We start from the raw sequence: 21,987 nt of genomic DNA, 5'->3' as shown, positions 1-21,987 counted from the left end.
TTTGATAAAGTCCATTTTCTGTGTTTTTTCTTTCTGAGTGCCCTAGGTATTATATTTCCATATTCTTTTTTTTTTTTTTACAACATCATCATATTCCATTGTGTGGCTGGACCATAATTCATTTAACTAGTTGCCTATTGAATGGACAATGGAATGGAATGCCTATTGTTTCTGTCTTTAGATTTTGTCAACTATTTATGCAACGTCACTGTTGCATGTGAAGGTAGATCAAGATGACACACTCTTGAACTGGGATCATAGTGATAAAGTTAAATGTCTTTGTCATTTTAGCAGATATAGAACAACCATCATTAGGTAGGTGGATACTGGGATTAGAATCACATGCTAGGGCCTGGGTGGCTCAGTGGGTTAAGCCTCTGCCTTCAGCTCAGGTCATGATCTCAAGGTCCTGGGATCGAGCCCTGTGTCGGGCTCCCTGCCCAGTGGGGAGCCTGCTTTCCGCCTCTCTGCCTACTCGTGATCCCTCTCTCTGTCAAATAAATAAATATATTTAAAAGAAAAAAGAATCACATGCTAATTTATACTCCCACAGCTGTGTTCAAGAGAGCTTGTTTCCCACAGCCTTGCCAACAGAGTGGGGCTTTTTACATCAGATTAAAGATTCAGCCCTTCAATTACACTAAGCACATTTCAATAGTCACCTGTGGCAGGTGACAAGCAAATTGGACAGTACAGATGTAGAACATGTCCATTATCACAGAAAGTTCTGTTGGGCACTTCTAGTAAAGAGTTGTGCAGTTACCCTGACTGTGCATTTTAATAGGGTCTCTCTGGCTGCCTGCAAGGAATGGACTCCGGGATGGTGCAGAGGCAGGACACCAGGAAGAGGTGACCATGATAGCTCAGGTAGGAGGGGATGGAGGGTCAGACCAGCGTGATTGTGGACGTGGGGGAAGTGGTTGATTCTGGATGTGTTTTTGAAGGTGGAGTGGCCAGCCTTTGCTGGTCAATGAGATGGAGTGGGGTGAGGGAAATAGAAGTTTCAGGTTCCTGGTGCCTGAGCCACTGGGAGGGTGGAGGTGCTATTGACTGAGCTGGGCGAGAACACGGTGGGAGCACGTTGGGGGTGCGGGAGAGAACAGCAGTTCTGTTTTGGGCATATGGTGTGTGAGGTGCATGCTGGATGTTCTGAGCAGAGATATCAAGTGGGCATCAAGTTGTTTTTCTGGCCTTGAGGATGACATGCGCTTTTGATCACCAAGTTAGAGCAAAGTCAGTAAGGAGGGAAGAGGCAGAATCATGTGCCTAAGGTGGGAATGGGCGGACAGTGCAAAGGTCAAAGGCAGTGCTGGGCAATGGAAGGAGCTCAGCCTTTGAAACTTGGAGTCTCACAGCTCTGTGTCTGAGCCTATGTAGGTCCGTTTTCCTTTGTTAAAAGGAAAGAGAGTGTGTCATAGGCTTTCATAAGGTTCACAATGAACACAATGAGAGGTAGGGAGGAGACATTGCAGAAAAATGTTCATCACCTCCCTTGTGTGTTATACTTGACAATGAAGGTGTTGGGCCGAGATCCACACCTTCACCTGACGTTCAAGGCCCTGCTGGTCTGGGCCCTGCTGACTCTCCAGCCATGTCTCTTCACATCTCTCACTGTCATCTTGCCGCTGGGCCTTAGCACTTGCTGTACCTGCTTCCTGGTGAACTGTCTCCCTGGAGAGGTATGTGGCTGGCTCATTCTCCCCCTTACAGTCTCTCTTCTCCAGTTCCTCCTAGCTCTGAGACTCAGGCTGCAAAGCTGCCCGAGATGGACACCCTCACAAGGTGTCACAGTGTTGGGGGATGGAGCCCCTTCCGGCTTGCCTCAAGTCCTGTTGATCTGGATGGCTCCATTCACTTATCCATCAGATCTTTACTGAGAATTGCTGTGGGCCAGATACTGTGCAAAATACTGATGGTGCAGCAGCAAACAAGACATGTGGGGGCCCTGTCCTTAGATTTGTAAGCAGGACAGACAACAAACAGGTAAAAAGATCATCTCATTTCAGGTAGGGACCAATGATGTGAAAAAGTGAAGTAGGCTGCGGAGATGGGTGGAGAATGACAGGGAGGGCTTCCTCAGATGGGGAGCAGAAGGTGTCAGGAAGGCCTCTCGGAGGAGGTGGCAGTTGAGCAGAGACCTTGAGGAAGGGCAGGAGCTGCCAAGAAGATACCCAGAGAGGAAGTACAGAGGCCCTGAGGCAGGAGCATGCTTGGTGTGCTTAAGGGACAACAAGGAGGCTTATGAGGCTGGAGCAGAGGGTGAGTGGAGAAAAAGGGGGAAGGTGGGATCAGAGGGGTACAAAGGAGCCAGATCGTTAGGCACCATTTAGGCCAAATAAGTGTTGAATTAATGCATGAGTGAAAGAGGCAGACAGAGAGCTGTGGGAATGCATATGTAATGGCTACCAACCTCAGGATGAGAAATCAGAGATGGCTTCCTGGAGGAGGGGATGCCTGAGCTGACATCCGATGTTAAGAAAGAACTGGCTGGGGGAAAGGGAGTCAGGTGAGGTATGAGGGTCTTCCAGACACAGGGACTATCCTATGCACAGACCCAGGGGTGAGAGATTGTTTTATTCACTGAATGGAAGAAAAGACAGTAAGCCATGCTGGGGTATAGCATGAGAGTTGCAGAGAAATGGAAGCTCCATGGGGGCCTGGGCATGCTTGGGGCCCTACAGAGAAATCTTGCCCTTTCCAAGGGCAGCACCAGGGTGCCCCGCAGAGCAGAAGATCCAATTTGTGCTTTGAGAAGCTCCCTCTGGCTGCCCAGAGGAGGTGGATTAGATGAGGGGAGGGAGATGAATAAGAAGGGTCCACAGGGCTGATGGCTGAGGGGCTGGAGGTCAAGGGAGGCTGTGATGCGAGCTTGTGCCAGCAGACTTCCTTCTCCCCCCTCTTTATGCCTCCTCTTCAACCTTCTGGGCGTGTTTGTGCTGGGTGAGTGTTTTCAGGGTCTGCCCCGAGCCAGCCCCATGCTGCGGGTTGAGGGACCTGGGGAGAATAGAGTCTCATTCCTGAGAGACGTTCCTAGTGACACACAGTGCCCTATGTTAAGGGGAAATGTTTAAGCTCCTGCCTCGTGTGTATTTATGTAGGCTCCACACCACACAAACTGACTGCAAACACGAGCTTCACTCAAAGTTTCATTTTTACCTTCATTTATTCACCCAGCAAATATTTATTGAGCAAGTATTACAAGGCGGGGCCTGCTCTAGGTAACAGGAAAGAAAGAAGACAAAAATCTCTGCCTCCTGGAGTTGATAGCCGGGGGTGGGGGAGAGAAGGGGGAGATGGACAATAATCACTCATGCTAAACTATGCTTTGGGGGGAGAAAACACAACAAAGCAGGGTAAGGCGGATTGGAAGGTGGGGGGCTGGAGGGCAGGTTGAGTAGCTGACTATGGAAGCCAAGGAATGTCTCATGGAGAAGGTGATAGACTAAAGATAGAAGGTGAGCAGATTAAAGGAGGGGAGGGAGGGAGCCATGTGGGACTGTAGGGGGAGAGTGTTCCTGACAGAGCAAAAAGCCAGTGCAAGAGCCCTGTGGTGGGAAGGAGGCTTACTAGCTTTCATGATTGACCGAATGTGTGGGCTGTTAAGAAAAAGTGGGATTAGGGTCCATAGGGATCTAAGAAGGCCCATGTCTTAGCCTGGTGGAAGGACCAAGGGCGTCAGTGTCCTGGCTGTGAGAAGAGTCTCAGAGATGGGGGGCTGCTGTGCAGTCAGCATGCCAGCTGTCCCGCTACCCCTAGATGCCCTGTGTGCCCAGCTGGGCTGTTTGCTCCCGCTGTCAGTCCTATGGGAACATCTCCTTTCCATCTCCCCTGTTCCCAGCAGGGCCTCCTACCCGGAAGGAAGTGTCCCATGCTGTGCTCTGGCCTGCTGCAGGCTGTTTGCCAACACCCTGAGGGGGCCTGCCTCCTGGCCCTGCCAGCACCACAGGGAGTGGCTATAGACAGGAAGGCCTCCTTCCCTGGAGGTCATGGCCAGACTACACTGACTAGAACAGACGGTGCGGTGTGTGCCTGGGCTATGGCACAGCCATCCTCAAATTAAGTCTTCCTTTCCCCCCGCCCCCAATTTTAAAGTGTTTTATTGTACGTGTGAGTCATGGGAATGGAGACATCTGCTTCTGGGTGCCCACGCCCATTCCCCTTCCTTCATGGAAACAATACTCTGAGTTTTTGGAGGACTCTCTCTTGCCTGCTTTCTCATCTGTGGTTTGCATGGAATGGACTCCACGTCTTTAATATAAGCCAAGAGATGTCCAGCCACCTGAAACACGGTGATTGGTTCAGAGATGGGTGTGTGACTTCAGGTGGCCCAGTCAGAGTGAATTTCAGGATCCTGCCATGGAATTTCATGGATCCAGGAATCTGAACATTTTGGGAAATAGATGCTTTTACCCCATTGGATGTGAATGAGAAAGAAAGTCTCTTCAGAATCTGCTGGCAGCCATGAGGGGGTAATCTTTAGGGTGAGTTCCCTGGAGAAGGGAAAGAGGAAAGACCAAGAGAAACCAGGGCCTTGGTGAGATCTTTGAGTGGCTGGATCAAACCTTACCTGAAACTTTGTTTTAAGTCTCAGCCCCACCACTTGTATGCTGTGTGACCATGGGCAAATTATTTATTCTCTTAGGACGTCAGTTTCCTAATATGCAAAATGGGGGTAACAAGAGTATGCCTAGCTTTGGGGGTTGTTGTGAAGATAAGCTAATAAATACATTGTGGTTAGAAGAGTGCCTGGCAATAAATTATAGCTATTATTATTAGCATTAAATAAATACCCAGAGCAAACCTTACCTGAACTGTGTGTGATCTTCTTCTGGACTTCACAGTTATAGGAAACCAATACATCTGTTTTTGTTTTACATCTTTTTTCTTACTGGCAGAGTATAAGGATCAAGATCAGCGTGGGACTGGGGAGAAAAGTGTGGGAGACTGGTGTTTGAAGGTGGCTGTTTCTGTGTGCTGGGTATTTTATGTACACTTGCTTTTTGGCCTCATTTATAGGAAAAAAGATTGAGGCTCAGAAAAGTTAACTTGCCCAAAGATGAGTAAGATTTCGTCAGGGAGAAAAGGGAGGGAGGGTATGTTCGGCAGCAGGTGTGGTGAGATCAAGGATGATGAAGTGTGAATGTAACTCCGTGTACTATTCAGGGAACAGGAGTAATTCGGAGTCCAGGGAATAACAGATTAAAACCATGTTTTAAAAACTAGGATAAAACATAGGTGAGTACTATAAGATCCTTTTAAAATCATAATTTCTAAGATAATTTTAACAGAGAATTTGCAAAAATAGTGCACTAAGCTTCCATATCTCCTTCACTTGGATCCCCCAAGTGATCTCCTTCACTTTGCTACACTTGATTTATCATTTTCTCTGTGTGTTTATAATTTTTCTGAACCATTTGAGAGTCAGTTACAGGTGCAACGTTCTTTTACTCCTAAATACTTCAGTGTGCGTTTCCTAAGAACAAAGACATTCTCATACTTGGCCATGGGTTTGAAACAGGTTCCAAAATGAGGAAATTTAAGATTCACCGAAGATTCTAATATAATTTCTTTTATCCATATTCAAATACCACTAATTTTAGCCATAATGACCTGAAATCTTTAGTGACTACCAAGGTCATTGTACCCCTTCCATGGAGAAAAAATCCTACCTGCCCAAAGAGAAGAAAATCCTTCACATCCATAAGCATAAATCTGCTTAAAGAATCTGTGCTTAGAATTCCTACTTGCAGGCTCTGTAGATCTCAAGCAGTAGTTTCCATCCTGGGGCTACGTTTGACCCCTTTTTGACAAGGTCTTGAGACAGTTGTGGTTGTCACAGCAGGGGGTGGTGACATGCTGAGACAGTTGTGGTTGTGGTTGTCACAGCGGGGGGTGGTGACATGGTAGGACATGTTCTCTACCCAGGTAGAGAAACCAGGGGTGCCGCTACATGTCCTACCATGCACAGGATAGAGAATTCTCTGGCCCAAAATGTCACCAGTGCTGAGGCTGAGAAACTGATCTGAAAGCAAGCTGGGGAGAGACACCCCCTTTGCTGCAACCAGAACACACTCTGGGCTTCTAGTTCACCCCAGCAATTCTGTTTCTCCCCAGCGACCCCGGAAAACTGCCACTCCTATAGGCGCAGGGAGGCTCAGCAAGGCTGTTGATGATCGCTCCAAACTGGAACTAACCCACGGGTCCTATTAGGACAAGACTGATAAAATAAAACCGTGGAGTCACGCTGTGGTCACGGCTCGTCCCTCAGCTCTGTTTGCTCTTCTTTAAGACAGGGCCGGGGTGGGGGGTGGGGTTGGAAGGATGCCAGTTATCTTGGGTCCAGCTGCTACTTTACAACTTGTGGGCATAACTGCTTCTGACTCACGCACAGTTGATGCATTGGGATTATACGCTGACCGGTCTCTCAGCTTTTTTTTTTTAACCGGAGGCTGCCCGGTAATGTCTCCCCATTGGAATTGAGGGCAGGGCCTCTGCTGAGTCACCTCTGGCCCCCGGGAGCCCAGCTCAGGGTCTAGCTCATTGGAAAGCAGGTGCCATTCCTTTGGTGCCAGATGTATGCCAGGCTCAGTGCTCAGTCCGCATGTGCTCACATGGCATGAACATACTTACCCTCTTATCTCCAGGTTATAAATGAGGACAGTAAGGCCCAGAGCCCCACAGTGGGGAAAGGCAGAATTGCAATTGAACCCAAGATGAATCAAATTCCAAAGTATGGGCTATTTCTAGTCCGCTGCAACTTCTCTCACACGTGGTTGGTGCTCAGAAAAAGTGTGGGTGGCAGGGGGTGGACGATATATTCATTGGTTATAGACCCCGAGTTTTAGCAGCGTGGCAAACCGCCCAGCTAAGTTAGCTACTGACCGCTATTCGAGCCTCCCTTGCAGCAGTGTAGGACCTGTGACTAATTCTGGTGGAATTAGAATGAGAGCGGAAGTGGCACAAAATGTTCTGGGTCGTGCCCTTAAAGAGGCTGGTTCCTGCTTCCTTTTCTCCACTTCCCACTGGCAGGAATGTAGATGTAATAGCAGTGTTAGGGCAGCCACATTGGGCCATGAGATGGAAGCTGCCAGTTGAAGATGGGTGAGCTTTAAGATAGAAAGAGTCTGGATCCTGGGGCGCCTGTGGGGGGCTCAGTCACTTGAGCATCTGACTCTTGATTTCGGCTCAAGTCATGATGTCTGGGTTATGAAATGGAGCCCATGTTGGGCTCTGTGCTCAGTGTGGCTTGAGATCCTCCCTCTCCCTCTGCCTCTCCCCCAACTAGTGCTCTCTAAAGAAACAAACAAATAAATAAGTAAAATCTTTTAAAAAAAAAAAAGGAAGAGTCTGGGTCCCTGATACCATGAAGCCTGATGCCATTAATCCTTCAGATTAATGTAAGAAAGGAAGATGAATTATTTTCTTATCTAGGAAACACTTGTTATTGGAGCCATTCTCGAACAGCATGGATCTGGTATCTTACCAATGTAGTTGTTAGGTGAGTGGACAGATGATTGAATGACAGAAGGACCGGTCAGACACAGGTCCGTACACATATAAAGGTGCACGGACCGCCCTTGTGCCGAGGTGGGAGCCTCCGACAGAGTGCGGTGGGAAAAGTCTGTGGCCAGAGGAGCCGGTTTCAGAACTGGCCTTGTACTTGCACACGATCTGGGGTGACCCACGTCTGTGGCTCCCATCCTCTGGGGGCCCCATCCTCCTCAGCTGTAAATCAGGCTTAGCAAGCTCCTGGGATTTGAGCAATTCAAAGATGTTCACTCCTCTTCCCACGCCATTTCTAAGAATCCATTCCCAGAGAGATTCTCACCTTGGAGCTGGTGACCACAGGTGCTGGGTTAGAGCTGCACCTTGGTTTGTGGAAGACAGACTTGGATATATCCTTAAAGGTCACGAGATAAAGGATGGCACCTTCATGCTCTGGGGTGCTGACCCTGGACTGTGACCATTAGGAACTCTCTGGCGACCCCTCCTGGCATAAAGGGAAACTGTAGCCCAGCTTGGCAAGGCACTGGAAATTTCCAGGAGCGGTACAAGGGGGCTTAAGAGGGCAGTGTGGGAAGCCCCGGAGCAAGGAGTTTTAGAAGGAAGGCACCAAAGTGAGGAGTTGGCCCGGGTTTGAATTCCAGCTTCCCTACTTACTAGCTAGGTAAGGGAGGGCACATTGGGACTTTCTCTGAGCCTCCGTTTTCTTCTTCTCTAACATATGAACTCATCTGCCCATATGGATGTCTAGTGAGGATGTGATGAGAGAATTCATTCATTAGATTAGTTTTTTTTAGAGATTTATTTATTTGAGACAGAGAGCACACGTGAGCGTGTTGGGGGAGGAGCAGAGGGAGAGAATTTCAAGCAGATACCCCACAGTGTGTAGGGCTCAAATGACTGAGCCACCCAGGTACCCCTAAATCTCATTCCTTTTTAGAATGAGCAATATTCCACCACGTGTCTGTAACTTGACTAATTTTATGGTGTTCCCCCTCCGTGTTAAGACATTAATCCATGTGAAGAGTCTGCCTTTGTTCAGTTTTTTTTTTTGGGGGGGTGGGGGAAGTTTCCGAACACCATCTCCTGAAGCATCTTTCCTTTCCCGGGCGGGCTGTGGTCCAGACCCTGAGGTTCTCAGACAGCTGTGGTCGGCTCCCACCCTTCACTGCGTTCCCTCGTTGGCCTGTGTCTCTGTGCACCAGGACCCCACTGTTTTATACTGGCATGTGCCTTTTTCAGGTGGTAGGGGAAGTCTCCTCTTTACTATTCTTTCTTACGGTTGTGGCTGTCCATGCCACACCCCATCAAATCCTCGGAACACCCTGTCCCAATGAGTACAGCCCTTTTCCCCACAGGACAGGTGAGAAAGCAGGCTTCAGGGAGGGAAACTGGCTTGATGAAGTTTGCAGAGCTGACACCTGGCAGAGCTAGGACAAAACCAGGCCTGGTCCCCAGCCCCCAGCGGCCTCTCCTGCCTGTAGGCCACCAGGGAAGAAGGGGGAAGGGGCTGTGAAAGCCTGCTACGCTGTTCAACTGCCAGTTTGCTCTCAGATCCCTTCCTTGCTGCAGGAAAGGAAACCACTGTGCATTTAAGCAGCGAGATTTTCCCATAAGGAATTGGTGACGGGGGTGGTGGAGGAGCCCAAAAGTCAAAAAAGAGGGTGTGAAAAAGCCCGGAGTTTCTCAGCAGAAGTCACTGCCGCCTCTAAGCTGGAGGGAGCAAGGGAGGAGGAAATGTGATGGTAGCCCAGGGCCTGTGCCTCTCAGCAAACCTGGAAACACATCGGTAGGATAGAGCCGTGAGCCCCTGTTCGTTGAGCATTTACTATGTGTCAGGATCTTCCGCTGGTATTTTACATGCAGTCTGTATACACCAGATGCGGCTCCTTCTGGCCTCTTCTTGGACCTCCTCAGACATGCCCTCTAAGAATGCTGCCACTGACACAGATCGAGCTCCCGCTTTATTTTCCTTTATCGTATTATCAGTACCTAAAATGATCCCATACGCGTGTTTGTCTCCCCCGACCTGCCCTGACGCTAGACGGTAAGCCCCATGAGGGCAGGACTCAGGGCTCGGTGTATCTCAGTGCCTGGATGAGATTCTCCATCTCCCACATCATAGTTACTTGATGTTTCTCCAGTAATTAATCTAGGGGCGTCTGAGTGACTCAGTCGGTTAGGCATCTGACTCATGGTTTTGGCTCAGGTCGTGATCTCATGGGTCGTGTCAGGCTCTGTGCTTAGCGTGGAGTTGGGTTGAAGTTTTCTCTCTCCCTCTCCCCCTGCATGCACATACACACACACACACTCTCTCTCTAAATAAAATCTTTAAAAAAAGGAAAGAGGTTTTGACACATGCTACGACATGGAGAGATCCTGCAAGTGTTATGCTAAGGGAAATAAGCCAAACACAGAAGAACAATAATAGGCAGATTCATAGAGACAGAAAGTAGAACAGTGACTGCTAGAAACTGAAGCAAGGGAGTATGCGGAGTCATTGTTTAGTAGGGACAGAGTGTGTGCTGGGGATGATGGAAAGGTTTTGGGTATTGGTAGTGGTGATTATGTACAAAATACTGTGAATGTAATTAACGCCACTGCATCATACTCTAACAAATTGTTAAAATGATAAATATTATATATACTTTACTCCAAAAAAGCACTCTCGCATTAGTAGAAGAATAGAAAGTGACTTAATGCCAGAGGTGAGAAAGGACTTTTTTTTTTTTTTTTGAGATTTTATTTATCTATTTGACAGACAGAGGTCACAAGTAGGCAGAGCGGCAGGCAGAGAGAGAGGGGGAAGCAGGCTCCCTGCCAGCAAAGAGCCCGTCTCGGACCTCGATCCCAGGACCCCGAGATCATGACCCGCGCCGAAGGCAGAGCCATTAACCCTCTGAGCCACCCAGGCGCCCTGAGAAAGGACTTTTTAAATTAAGTGAAGTTCAAAAGCACAAGCATAAAGAACCTGACTCAGAAATGGCCAAAGAACTTGAATAGATCTCTCTCCCCTGGAAAAAATATTTTCATACCAAAGGAAGCTCGCGGGGTGCATTCTTTTGTGTCTGGTATCTTTTTCTTGGTTTAAGATTTTGTAGGTGGGTCCCCCTTGTTTGCTGGTACGTCTTAAAACCCGCTTGCTTGAGGAGGAGGCAAGTTTTGAAGTTGAGAAGGTGCATGGACAATTGGGATGGGTAATTTATCCTCAAAGCTGGGCTTGGGACCCCCTGCCCTGGCCTTCGGTGACCTCTCAGCTTTCCAACCTGCGGGGTCTTTCTCGGTTCAGAAAGGCGCTGGGGAGGTTGGAGGCTGGGCTCGACTGCCACCTGGTGGTGATTCTGGACAGTGCGCCCACAGATGCGAGCAAAGGTCCTGTGGGGTGGGGAGATGGTGGGTCAGGCAAGTGTTTGGGCCCGGAATTCACCGAGAACCTACTCAGGGTGTGTGTATATGTGTACAGACATGACCTAGATTGGGTTGACCTGAAGGGGCTTCCGGGAGAGGCAGATTACCCGAAACTAACTCCAGTAGGGGCAGAATGAGATCCTAGAGGCATAGAGGTGGGGAGTGCAGAGCCAACAGGGAGTCATTTGACTTGGGTATTCAGGGAAGGTTTCTCCAGGCATCATCTCAGCTGCAGGTGGAAGGGAAGGGTGTTGAGGCAGAGGGAACAGCACAGGCCAAGTTGTGGAGGCAGGACCACGCAACGTATGACTTTCTAAACTCAAAACAAATAATACGGTAACTCATATCCGTTGTGAACATTTTAAAGTTAGAAAGAAAAGGGGCACCTGGGTGGCTCAGTGGGTTAAAGTTAGAAAGAAAAAAATGGAGGGCTTCCTCCCTCCTCCCACGTCAGCCCCTAGCCCTCTTCCTGCAGAAGACTGACTTTAGTGGCTCCCACCAATAGAATGAATGGTGAGGCCGGTTTGGGACTTAAGCCTAAAGAAGGCCTGGCATCTTTCATTTTTGCTCTGGGGGATGCCAGCGACTGTATAAGATGTGTGGCTACTGTGCTGGGAGGACCACGGTGGGAGGGAGAGACTAGATGATGCAGAACAGAGGGACTGAGGACTAAGCTGGCAGATCTATGCCCCAGCTGGCCATCAGCCATCCGGGTCATCCTAGCCGAGATGTCACACTCAGGGGTCAGGGAGTCACCTTGAACATTCCAGCAGCAGCCGGCCCTGGAGCAGAGAGAAGTTGCCCAGATTTCTGACCCACAGGATGGGGAGCAAACCAAATGGCGATTGTGTTAAGCCACTAAGTTCCGGGGTGTGTTATCACGCAACAGTATTCAGAGCACCCCGTGCCCTAGGCTGCCCCTGGTCGCCAGTTTCTGGTGGCCCTTCCATTGGGAGAAACCTCCACAAACACACGCAGGAATGAATTCCTGCCTCTCCTCTCAGTTCTGTGGGGTTTGCACACCACACCTCCCGGCCCACCCTTGGCCTTCTCCTCTTAATGGTCTCCTCCTAGATCTTGGTTCTAGATGTGTATTGTTCAGCACAGTACCCATTAAACACAGGAGGCTATTTAAATGTAATTAAAACGGAATAAAATAAAAAAATTCATTTCCTCCATCACATACTAGCCTCAAGGGCTCACAGGCCACAGGTGGCTTGTAGCTCCCATATGACACAGCACAGATGTAGGACATTGCCATCGTCCCAGAAAGTTCTATGGGACAGTGCGGGTCTAGATCTTCTCCCTTGGTCCTCTCCCTCATCACTCAGCCCCAGCAGCAGCATAGTGTCCCCCAGTGATGGGCGCCCCGATGCTGTCCACAAGCTCCTGCTATGACCATGTCCATTTTTCTCGGTGCAGCTGTGAGTATCTTTGTAGTATAAATGCCCAGCCTTTCTGGGCTCAGCGACGTTTCTGGGCCAAATTACAACTAGAGGTTCCACCATTTAATACGGCCACTAGACGTTTGTAAGAGTGTTTGTTTTCCTGCACCATCAACACTACGTATAATGAAAAACATTTTTTCTTTAACTAATGGCCAATATTTTCAAGACAAACATAACTCGACCAGGATCCTGCTTCGCCACATCCTTCTTTTACTTCATTGGGCCCTTGGGTACGTTCCCATGTTGACATCTGAAGATCTGCCTTGTCCTTTTTATTGATATATTTTTTAAATTGTGGTAAAATTCAGATAACATGAAATTGACCATTTTAATTATTTTTAAATGCACAGTTCAGTTCCATTAAGTACATTCTCACCGTAGTGCAGCCTTCACCAACATCCGTCTCCAGAAGCTTCTCATCATCCCAAATGGAAACTCTTTCCCTATTAAACAACCCCCGACCCCTCTGGCCCCTGGCTCCTGGTATCCACCATGATGCTTTCTGTCTTTATGAGTGTGACTGCTCTCAGGAACTCATCTAAGTGGACTCATACGGTATTTGTCCTTTTGTGCCTGGTGTATTTCACTTAGCGTTGTGTCCTCAAGGTTCATCCATGTTGTAGTATCTCTGAATTTCCTTCCCTTTAAAGGCTGAATAATTGTCGTATGTAGAGGCCATATTTTGTTTATCCATTTATACGTCAATGGATGCTGGGGTGCTTCGACCTTTTTGGCTGTTGTGAATAATGCCATGATGAGCATGGGTGTGCGTGCGTGTCCTCCAAACCCTGCTTCCAGTTCTTTTGGGACATACAGCTAGAATTGGAATTACCTGATCCTATGGTAGTTCTATTTTTAATTTTTTTGAGGAACCGCCATACTGTTTCCAAGAGTGGCTACACCAGTTTGCTTTCACACCGACATTTTCTCCACATCTTCGCCAACACTTGTTATTTCCTATTTTTCTGGAGAGTAGCCATCCCAGTGGGTGTGGGGTGGTCTTTCGTGGTGGCTTGGATTTATGTCTCCCTAATGATCCGTGACGTTGAGCATCTTTTCATGTGCTTATTAGCCATTCACTTATCTTCATTGGAGAAATGGAAATGTCGATTTCAAGTCCTCCCCCATTTTTAATTGGGTCGTTCCTCTGTTGTTGAGTTGTAGGAAGTTGCTTACATGTTCTGGATATTAACCTATCAGATACATGATTTGCAAGTATTTTCTCCCATTCCTCAGGGCTGACTTATGACTCTGTTGATTTTTCCCTCTGCTGCACAGAAGTTTTTAATTTTGACATCATCTGATTTATCTACTTCTTTCTTGTGGGGGGGTCTGTGCTTCGGGTAGTCAAATACTGTATCCTTTTAAATGGCCATGGAGCGGTCCAGGTGGAGTATGGCTGTCTCAGAATTGGATCTATCAGCAAATCCCGAAGGTTCTACTTTCAGAAAAAGATTCGGAACCTGACCCCTTCTCTCACCACCTCCGCAGCCACCCTGCTGGGGGAGTGTCCCATCAGCTGTTTGCATGGACTGGGGTTACCTCCTCCTTGGGCTCCCCACTTTGGCCTTGACTGCTAGTAGCGACCACCCCCTACCTCCCACTTGTAGCCAGAGGGATTCTGTTAGAACCCAAGTCAGATCCTGTTCCTCTTCTGTTCAGAACTCTCCACGGCTCCCAGCTAGCCTGGAGTAAAAGCCGAAGTCTGTTTAGTGCCCCACAAAACCCTGTGTGATATGGCCCCCACTATTTCTTTCTTCCTTAAAAAAAAATTATTTATTTGAGAGAGAGAGAGAGGCTACAAGCAGGGGGAGGGGCAGAGAGAGAGGGACAAGCAGACTCCCTGCTTAGCGGGGAGCCCGATGCTGGACTTCACCCCAGGATCCAAGATGACCTGAGCTGAAGTCAGATGCTTAATGGACTGAGCCACCCAGGCACCCCGGCCCCCACTATTTCTGAAATAATTTCTTTCTACCGTCCATCTACTTCACCTACAGCAATGGCATGGGCCAGGCATGCTCCTACATTAGGGCCTTTGCACGTGCTGTTCCCCCTGCAGGGCCCACCCTCCCCACAGCTATCTGTGTTCATGTTTTTGCTCCAATGTCACCTCAGGGAGGCCTCCCCCGACTTCTCTAATGTAAAATTAAAATCCACCCCCCCATTCCCTTCCTTTGCTGTATTTTTCTCCAGGGTGTTTACCAGGATCTAACACAATGTATATGTTACTCATTGACCTTGTTTCTTGTTTGTCTTCTCCAAGGGGAATGTCAACACCATGAAAATAGGAATTGCTCTGTCTCGTACTAGGGCACAAGGCACTTGTAGGTGCCAAAAAATATCTGATGAATGACTAAGTGAAAATGAGCACTTTTTGTCTGTAGACAAAATGTCCGTTGGACATTTTAATTTCTTGCAGAAGCCTGCTCCAGTCCTGTGGGTATCTGTCCTAGCCACAGTGCAGACTTCTGTATCCCAAGCAACAAGATGGACTTAAATCACTCCTGCATTCCCAGAACCCGGCACATGGTGGCAGCATACGCACAGACAAGTGTCACCAGCTGGCCCTGAGCGTCTCTCCCGACTCCAAAACTCTGGGTCCCAGAATATTTGGTTTGACAGCCCTCAGGGATCTAATTTCAGCCCCAACTGGTAAATGGGGAAAGTGGGCTTTAAAGAGGAGGTGTCGTGGGGAAAGTCTGGGAATCAGGGGTCTGGCTTTTCAGTCTGGCTCTTTTACTGGTTCCCTGTGATCTTGGGGAAGGTCTGACCCCTTTCTGGACCTGCTTCCCATCAGCCTACTTTGTGAGGCTTCCAGGACCGACCGGGGTCAGGCCCTCTGGGGGGCTGAGGAGATGCACTCCCATGTGTCATGGTAGCCCAGTGGGAGGGGCAACTGCTGGCTCAGAAGGCCCAAGACAGAGGGATAGTATCACCCCATTCTACAGACCAGGGACTGAGGTCAAGAGGACGCACTGGAGTGTCCCCAGCCAGGAGGGTACAGAACAGGAACCAAAGTCCACCCCCTGCAAGCCCCCCATTCCAGATCCACTAGAGACCACCTCTGATGGTTCCTTTTTCAGACTTATGTTTCTACCCGCGGGCTGATTTCTACCCCCTTGCGAACACCTTTAACCGTTCTCCATCCAGGGAGCGACACTGGGACTCCCTTTGGGCAAGTTGCCTTGGTTTTCTCCTCCTGAAAATGGGGCCGAGGAGAAGCTGCAGAGGTTGGGAGAAGGGATTTTGAAAGCAGTTTGGGGGCAGAGGAGGGTGTATCCGGGTAGGAAAGATCCTGTTCCTCCACAGCCCCCGCCTGGTTCCTGCCCACACTTGCAGCCACATAGGCCCAGCCCACGGGTTCTGGTTTTAAAAGAGAAGCTGAAAATTGGAATTTTGATGTGAAGTCTCCTGATTTTTAAATGTTAGCAATAAATTCATTAGGAAAAAAAAAAACAACAAAAACCACACAATAAAGCAGAACGCCAGAGAGTCACGCTGAACATATTTCTAGGTTGGATTTGACTCGTGGCTCCCCATTGGAGACCTTCTCCCACCCCTACAGACACGTAGGTGGGATGGTAGCTGGGAGAGGGCATTGTGGGTGGTGTCAGGTGGAACCTGGCTTCTGGCCTGTCCCTGGCACAGGGCTGGTGGCCCCTGGGCCCTAGGGGTTCCGTGCCCATCAGACCCTCCTTGGAGGGGAGGCTGAGTGTTCACGGTGTGGCAGCGGGCAGGGCCTGTTGAGCAATGAGGTTTATAAACACAAGGCCTTACGTCACCTGAACACACAGCTTCTGTGCCCGCACCGGGGGTGGCACTGCGGTGGCCATGGACTTCTCCGTCAGGCCAGAGTAGGGAATCTGGAGCAGGGAAGGGTGGGCAGCAAAAAGGCTCAGTGTCTGGTGGGTGAAGTCCATCCTGGAGGCCAGCCAAACAAGACCCTGGTGGGATGAGTCTGGTTCTTGGGGGCCAGTCACCAGGATTGGGTTGCCCCTCCACTCACTGTGTGACCCCGGGGCGGCCTCCTCTGGGTCTCAGTTCTTTCACTCAGAAAATGGGGTTGACATCCCCAAACCCATTATGATTTATTATAAATCCAAAGGGGGAAGGTGAGCCTGGAAAGGTTTTAGTCCTTTCCCCCCCTTAAATGTGATGTCGGCCTCAGTTTCCTCATTTGTAAAGTGGAGGTAATAGGATCTGCTTCCTGTAAGTTATCAAGAGGGTTAAATGAGTTAATACAAGCGGAGAGCTTAAAATGTGGATCAGAGAGGGTGGAAGATGCTTGAGGACACACAGCAAATCCTCTAATGAGCTTCAGAACCCCTGATCTCACTGCAGTCTCCCCAGAACCCTGATAGGTGTGTGTGTGTGTGTGTTGGGGGGTGCTGCTGAGGCCCAGAGAGGGAAACCATCTTGCCCGAGGTTACACAGCCCAGCACATGGGCTTTCTCCGCTTCCTCATACATTGAGTATTTTTCCTGTGTCAGGCACTGTTCTAGGCATGGGGCACATCAATGAATTAAACAAAAATCCCTGCCCTAATGGGGATGGCATGGGGAGGGGACAGTGGGGACAGAAAGCCACATGCATAAGGGAGACAATTTTGATTGTAAAGAGAATACAGGAAAGTGAAAGAAGCCACTGAGGGTCTGACTTTCGGTGGGAAGGGCTTCTTGGAGGTAACCTTTGGGCTGAACCCTGAGGAGTTGTCTTGGGTGGAGCTAGGGGAACAGTGTTCTTGGTCCAGAGGGAACAGCAAGCAGATGCATTCACCACTGGTAAATTTTGGTCATGCCCAGGCAAGGAGGTCCAGTATCCACAGGCCAGCCCTCATGGAATGGGCAGGTTTTTGCGGGGGTGGAGACTGAGGTAGACTGGACAAGTAGGATAATGGTAGCTGGTGACAGGTTGGGAAGGAAATTCACTTGCAGGTGGGGCCAGGAGGGCCTCTTGGAGGTGGCGTGAGCGTCCCACTTTGCTGAGCTCTGAGCGTCCCACTTTGCCGCTTGGAAGGCCTGGCTGAGTAGCCCTGGGGCCTCAGATCCTTCCCTGTCCCAGAGGCTGCTGGGAAGGCCCCGAAAGCCAGCGGGCACGGTCAGTGTTTCATCCTGTTCTTCCCTGCTCCCCCCACCCCCCAAGGGCGCTTGGAGATGTCATTTCTCCAGCTCTCTGGGGCGGAGGTCACCCCAGCTCAGCAGATAACACTGAAGGTTGAGCAATGCCTGCCCGCCCGCCAGGGCCAGGGCTGGGGTCAGTGGGCCGGGGGTTATCCCCAGGCAGGCTGGGAGCTCCTGCCTGGGCGGCCTGGGCTGGGAGTGGCAGAGGGGTGGGCCCAGGGAGCTGCCCAAATGGCCTAGGAATGGGGCTGGAGAGGGCAAGGGGCCCCCTGAGCCCACGCAGCCCACTGTTCCAATCCAGGATGGGCCGCGGCCTGTCTTCCCATCTGTGTACCAGGAGTAGCAGAAGCATCCTCCGGCCAGGGTGGAAAAGTGAACCCTGGGGCCAGGCCCACCCTCAGTACAAAGTGGGGACTTGGTAACAACGGGGAAAATCCCTTCTCTCTCCTGCATGGCTCTCGGTGGGGTCTGGCTTGACACCCCCACCCCAGCCTCAGGAATAAGTTTTTCTCAGGTTGGCAAATAGGTCCTTAGGGTGCCCTGACAAGAGCTCTGGAGACTGGGGAGGGGGGCAACGAGGCCCTGTGACCCTGTGTGTCTTAGTAGCCCCCCACCAGGGCTGCTTCTTACCCTGTGTGTGGGGGGGAGGCGGTGGCTTCTTTCTGATGTGCCTCCCAGAGTGGACTTAAAAATGAAGCCTTATGTTTGGGAATCTGTGGCGTAGACAGGAACACAGTTAATAACCGTAACGGCACCTTCATGGACGGAGCTTGGAGAAGCGAAGCGACTCGCCCAAGGTCACATCGCGCGGCAGATTCTAGCACCCCCGCCCCCTTCCACCTCCCGGGCCCGGGTCCGGGTCGGGTGGGGCGAGAGAAGACCCAGGTGTGGTCTAAGGGAGAGGGCGGGTCCGATGGGCGGGGCTAGGGGAGGGGCGCAGTCGCGGCAGGAGAGACCCGGTGGAGTGCTCCGGTGAACAGCCCATCATGCCCCCCGACCAGGGTCCTTGTATTGGATGTGGCTTTAGGAGGGGAGTCTCCACCGGCGTGGAATCCCCTCCTTCCGAGAGCTGGGGATGGGGGCAAGTTTGGGGGCGGGGCCACGCCCGGGGTCACCTCTCCAGGAGCCAGAGCGGGGGGGCGGGAGGGCTGGGGTCTCCGCGATCCCGCGCGCTAGCGTCTCCTCCGTGGGGCGTCCGGACTGGGCGCCGCGGATCCTGAAGCCACGGCCTCCTCCAGCAGGGGGCGGGCAGCGGCCGTGTTTTGGGTGGGGGAAGGCGATCGCGTTGCCCCCTCCCTGGATTCCCCCCCCTTCCAGTACAGCCTCCAGCCCAGAGGGGGCGGTCCGGGGGCGGGGTCGCGCCTCCCCCTTTCGCTCCCAATCCCGCGGCGGCTGGGTGGGGGTGGGCAGGGGGCGTAAGGCCGCCCCCCGGGGCCCACCGACCCCCGAAGGCGCACTCCTGCTCTCGGGTCTGGCCGCCGTGCCCAGCCGACGCCCTCCCGGGGGTCTCGGGCTGCCACACCGCGTCCCGGCGGCGGCGGGAGGGGCCCGGGGAGGCTGCCAGCGTGACGCAGCCGTTGCCATGGGCCGCCTTTATAAATAACCGGGCTCAGGAGAAACTTTAGCGAGTCAGAGCCGCGCACGGGACCGGGAAGAGGACCCACGCGAGGGTCCAGCCGTCAGCCCCCGCACTAGTAGCGGCCACCCCGGCGGCGGCAGCAGCAAGCAGCGACACAGCGGCGACAGTTCGGAGCCAGGAGGCCGCGCCACCTGCGGGCCGGCCGGAGCGGGCAGCCCCAGGCCCCCTCCCCGGGCACCCGCGTTCATGCAACGCCTGGTGGCCTGGGACCCAGCATGTCTGCCCCTGCCGCCGCCGCCTGCCTTTAAATCCATGGAAGTGGCCAACTTCTACTACGAGGCGGACTGCTTGGCTGCTGCGTACGCCGGCAAGGCGGCCCCCGCGGCGCCCCCCGCGGCCAGACCCGGGCCGCGCCCCCCCGCCGGCGAGCTGGGTAGCATCGGCGACCACGAGCGCGCCATCGACTTCAGCCCGTACCTGGAGCCGCTGGGCGCGCCGCAGGCCCCGGCGCCGGCCACAGCCACGGACACCTTCGAGGCGGCTCCGCCCGCGCCCGCCCCCGCGCCCGCCTCCTCCGGGCAGCACCACGACTTCCTCTCCGACCTCTTCTCCGACGACTACGGGGGCAAGAACTGCAAGAAGGCATCCGAGTACGGCTACGTGAGCCTGGGGCGCCTGGGGGCCGCCAAAGGCGCACTGCACCCCGGCTGCTTCGCGCCCCTGCACCCGCCGCCCCCGCCGCCGCCGCCGCAGCCCGCCGAGCTCAAGGCGGAGCCGGGCTTCGAGCCCGCGGACTGCAAGCGGAAGGAGGAGGCCGGAGCGCCGGGCGGCGGTGCCGCAGGCATGGCGGCTGGCTTCCCGTACGCGCTGCGCGCCTACCTCGGCTACCAGGCGGTGCCGAGCGGCAGCAGCGGGAGCCTGTCCACGTCCTCGTCGTCCAGCCCGCCCGGCACGCCGAGCCCCGCCGACGCCAAGGCGCCCCCGGCCGCCTGCTATGCGGGGGCGGCGCCGGCGCCCTCGCAGGTCAAGAGCAAGGCCAAGAAGACAGTGGACAAGCACAGCGACGAGTACAAGATCCGGCGCGAGCGCAACAACATCGCGGTGCGCAAGAGCCGCGACAAGGCCAAGATGCGCAACCTGGAGACGCAGCACAAGGTCCTGGAGCTCACGGCCGAGAACGAGCGGCTCCAGAAGAAGGTGGAGCAGCTGTCGCGCGAGCTCAGTACCCTGCGGAACTTGTTCAAGCAGCTGCCCGAGCCCCTGCTCGCCTCCTCCGGCCACTGCTAGCGCGGCCCCCGCGCGCGTCCCCCTGCCGGCCGGCCTCCGCGCTGCCGGGCGCGCCGCGGCCGCGGAGACTCCGGGAAGCGCCCGCGCTCCCGCCCCCGCCCCTGGTGGCGCCGGCAAAACTTTGGCACTGGGGCACTTGGCAGCGCGGGGAGCTCGTCGGTAATTTTAATATTTTATTATATATATATCTATATTTTTGTCCAAACCAACCGCACATGCAGATGGGGCGCCCGCCCGTGGTGTTATTTAAAGAAGAAATGTCTATGTGTACAGATGAAATGATAAACTCTCTGCCTCTCCCCCTGCCTCCTCTCCAGGCGCCGGCGGGCGGGCCGGTTTCGAAGTTGATGCAATCGGTTTAAACATGGCTGAACGCGTGTGTACACGGGACTGACGCAACCCACGTGTAACTGTCAGCCGGGCCCTGAGTAATCGCTCAAAGATGTTCCTACGGGGTTGTTGATGTTGTGTTGTTGTTGTTGTTGTTTTGTTTTTTGGTCTTTTTTTTTTTTTGTATTATAAAAAATAATCTATTTCTATGAGAAAAGAGGCGTCTGTATATTTGGGAATCTTTTCCGTTTCAAGCATTAAGAACACTTTAATAAACTTTTTTTTTTTTTTTTTTTTTTTTAAAGAATCGTTAAAGGCCTTTTGGGGGCAGTAGTTGGCTTTTGATTTTTTTTTTTTTTCTTTATTTTTGGTTTCTATGATTTTATATTTGCTTTCCTGGTGTCTGTGGCGGGGAGGTTCTTGTGTGTTGGGGGGGTCCTGTTAATTTTGGCGTTTTTGCTGGTTGGGTGGGGGTGTTACAGCTGTTGCTTTTTCCTCCCCTCCTCTGCTACTCCCTCCACAGGCTGTGCTTGGAGATGGGGGTGCCAGGCTTGTGGGGGGAGGCAGAGGAGTGCTGGGTCAGCCTCTCAGAGTGACTCAGCGCCCTTGGGTGCTGAGGAGGAGTGACTGGGAACCCTGCTTGGGGAGAGGTCTAGGACCTCCGGCTGGTCCTGAGTGCCAGGCTTGGGTTCAGGGGGGGTCTCTGTGACCTCTGTACAGTGTTTGGGGATCGGGCCAGCAGGCCACATTATGTAGGAGAAGAGGGTCTTGGTCCCGTTGAGCCCAAGTTGGGGCAGATTCTTTTTGGTGAGTGTAGTTGGGCGGGCTGTTTAAAAAATACTTTGTGTGTGTATATATTTATTTTAAGAGGAGCCTGGGTGTGTGGGCGAGCTTGTGTTTGTGTGTCCCTGGCCTGCCAGAGGGGAGAAGCTGGGCCAGGTGGAGGGAGGTGGGGGAAGGGTTCCTACATTTCCATTCTCCTTCCTTGGGGCAGGAGGTTTACCAGCTTGCCTTCTTTGCCCAGGTGTGGACACCAAGTTCCAGCCTTACGTGCTTGCTCATGGTGGCTGAGCCCAGTTTGAACCTAGGACCATTGTCTCTGATTCCCTGGGACAGAAGGGACCTCTGGCGAGTCTTCTGCTTCTCTGCCCCCTGATACCCTCCTACCCCTCTGCACTGCACCCCCATGGCCCTTCCAGCCCTGGACAGCACTCCTGAGAGCTGAGGATGGACACGGAGGGCTTAGTGTGGGTACACGTTCGGCATCCCGCCGGGCCTGGCACACAGGAGGTATTATATAAGCGTTTACTCT

The 21,987-nt window shown here is 52.2% G+C and overlaps 1 protein-coding gene across 1 annotated transcript; it reads left to right on the top strand.

Annotated features, from left to right (window-relative positions):
- Window positions 1-18,918: 18,918 nt before the first annotated feature.
- CEBPB (CCAAT enhancer binding protein beta) lies at window positions 18,919-20,808 on the top strand. The gene has a single exon (XM_044262845.1). The coding sequence runs from the start codon at window positions 19,305-19,307 to the stop codon at window positions 20,343-20,345; it is 1,041 nt and encodes a 346-aa protein (XP_044118780.1). The 5' UTR covers window positions 18,919-19,304; the 3' UTR covers window positions 20,346-20,808.
- Window positions 20,809-21,987: the final 1,179 nt, after the last annotated feature.

The sequence above is a fragment of the Neovison vison genome, chromosome 8 (genome assembly GCF_020171115.1).
Source record: "Neovison vison isolate M4711 chromosome 8, ASM_NN_V1, whole genome shotgun sequence".
Lineage (NCBI taxonomy): Eukaryota > Metazoa > Chordata > Mammalia > Carnivora > Mustelidae > Neogale > Neogale vison.
This window is presented reverse-complemented; position numbering and strand designations above follow the sequence as displayed.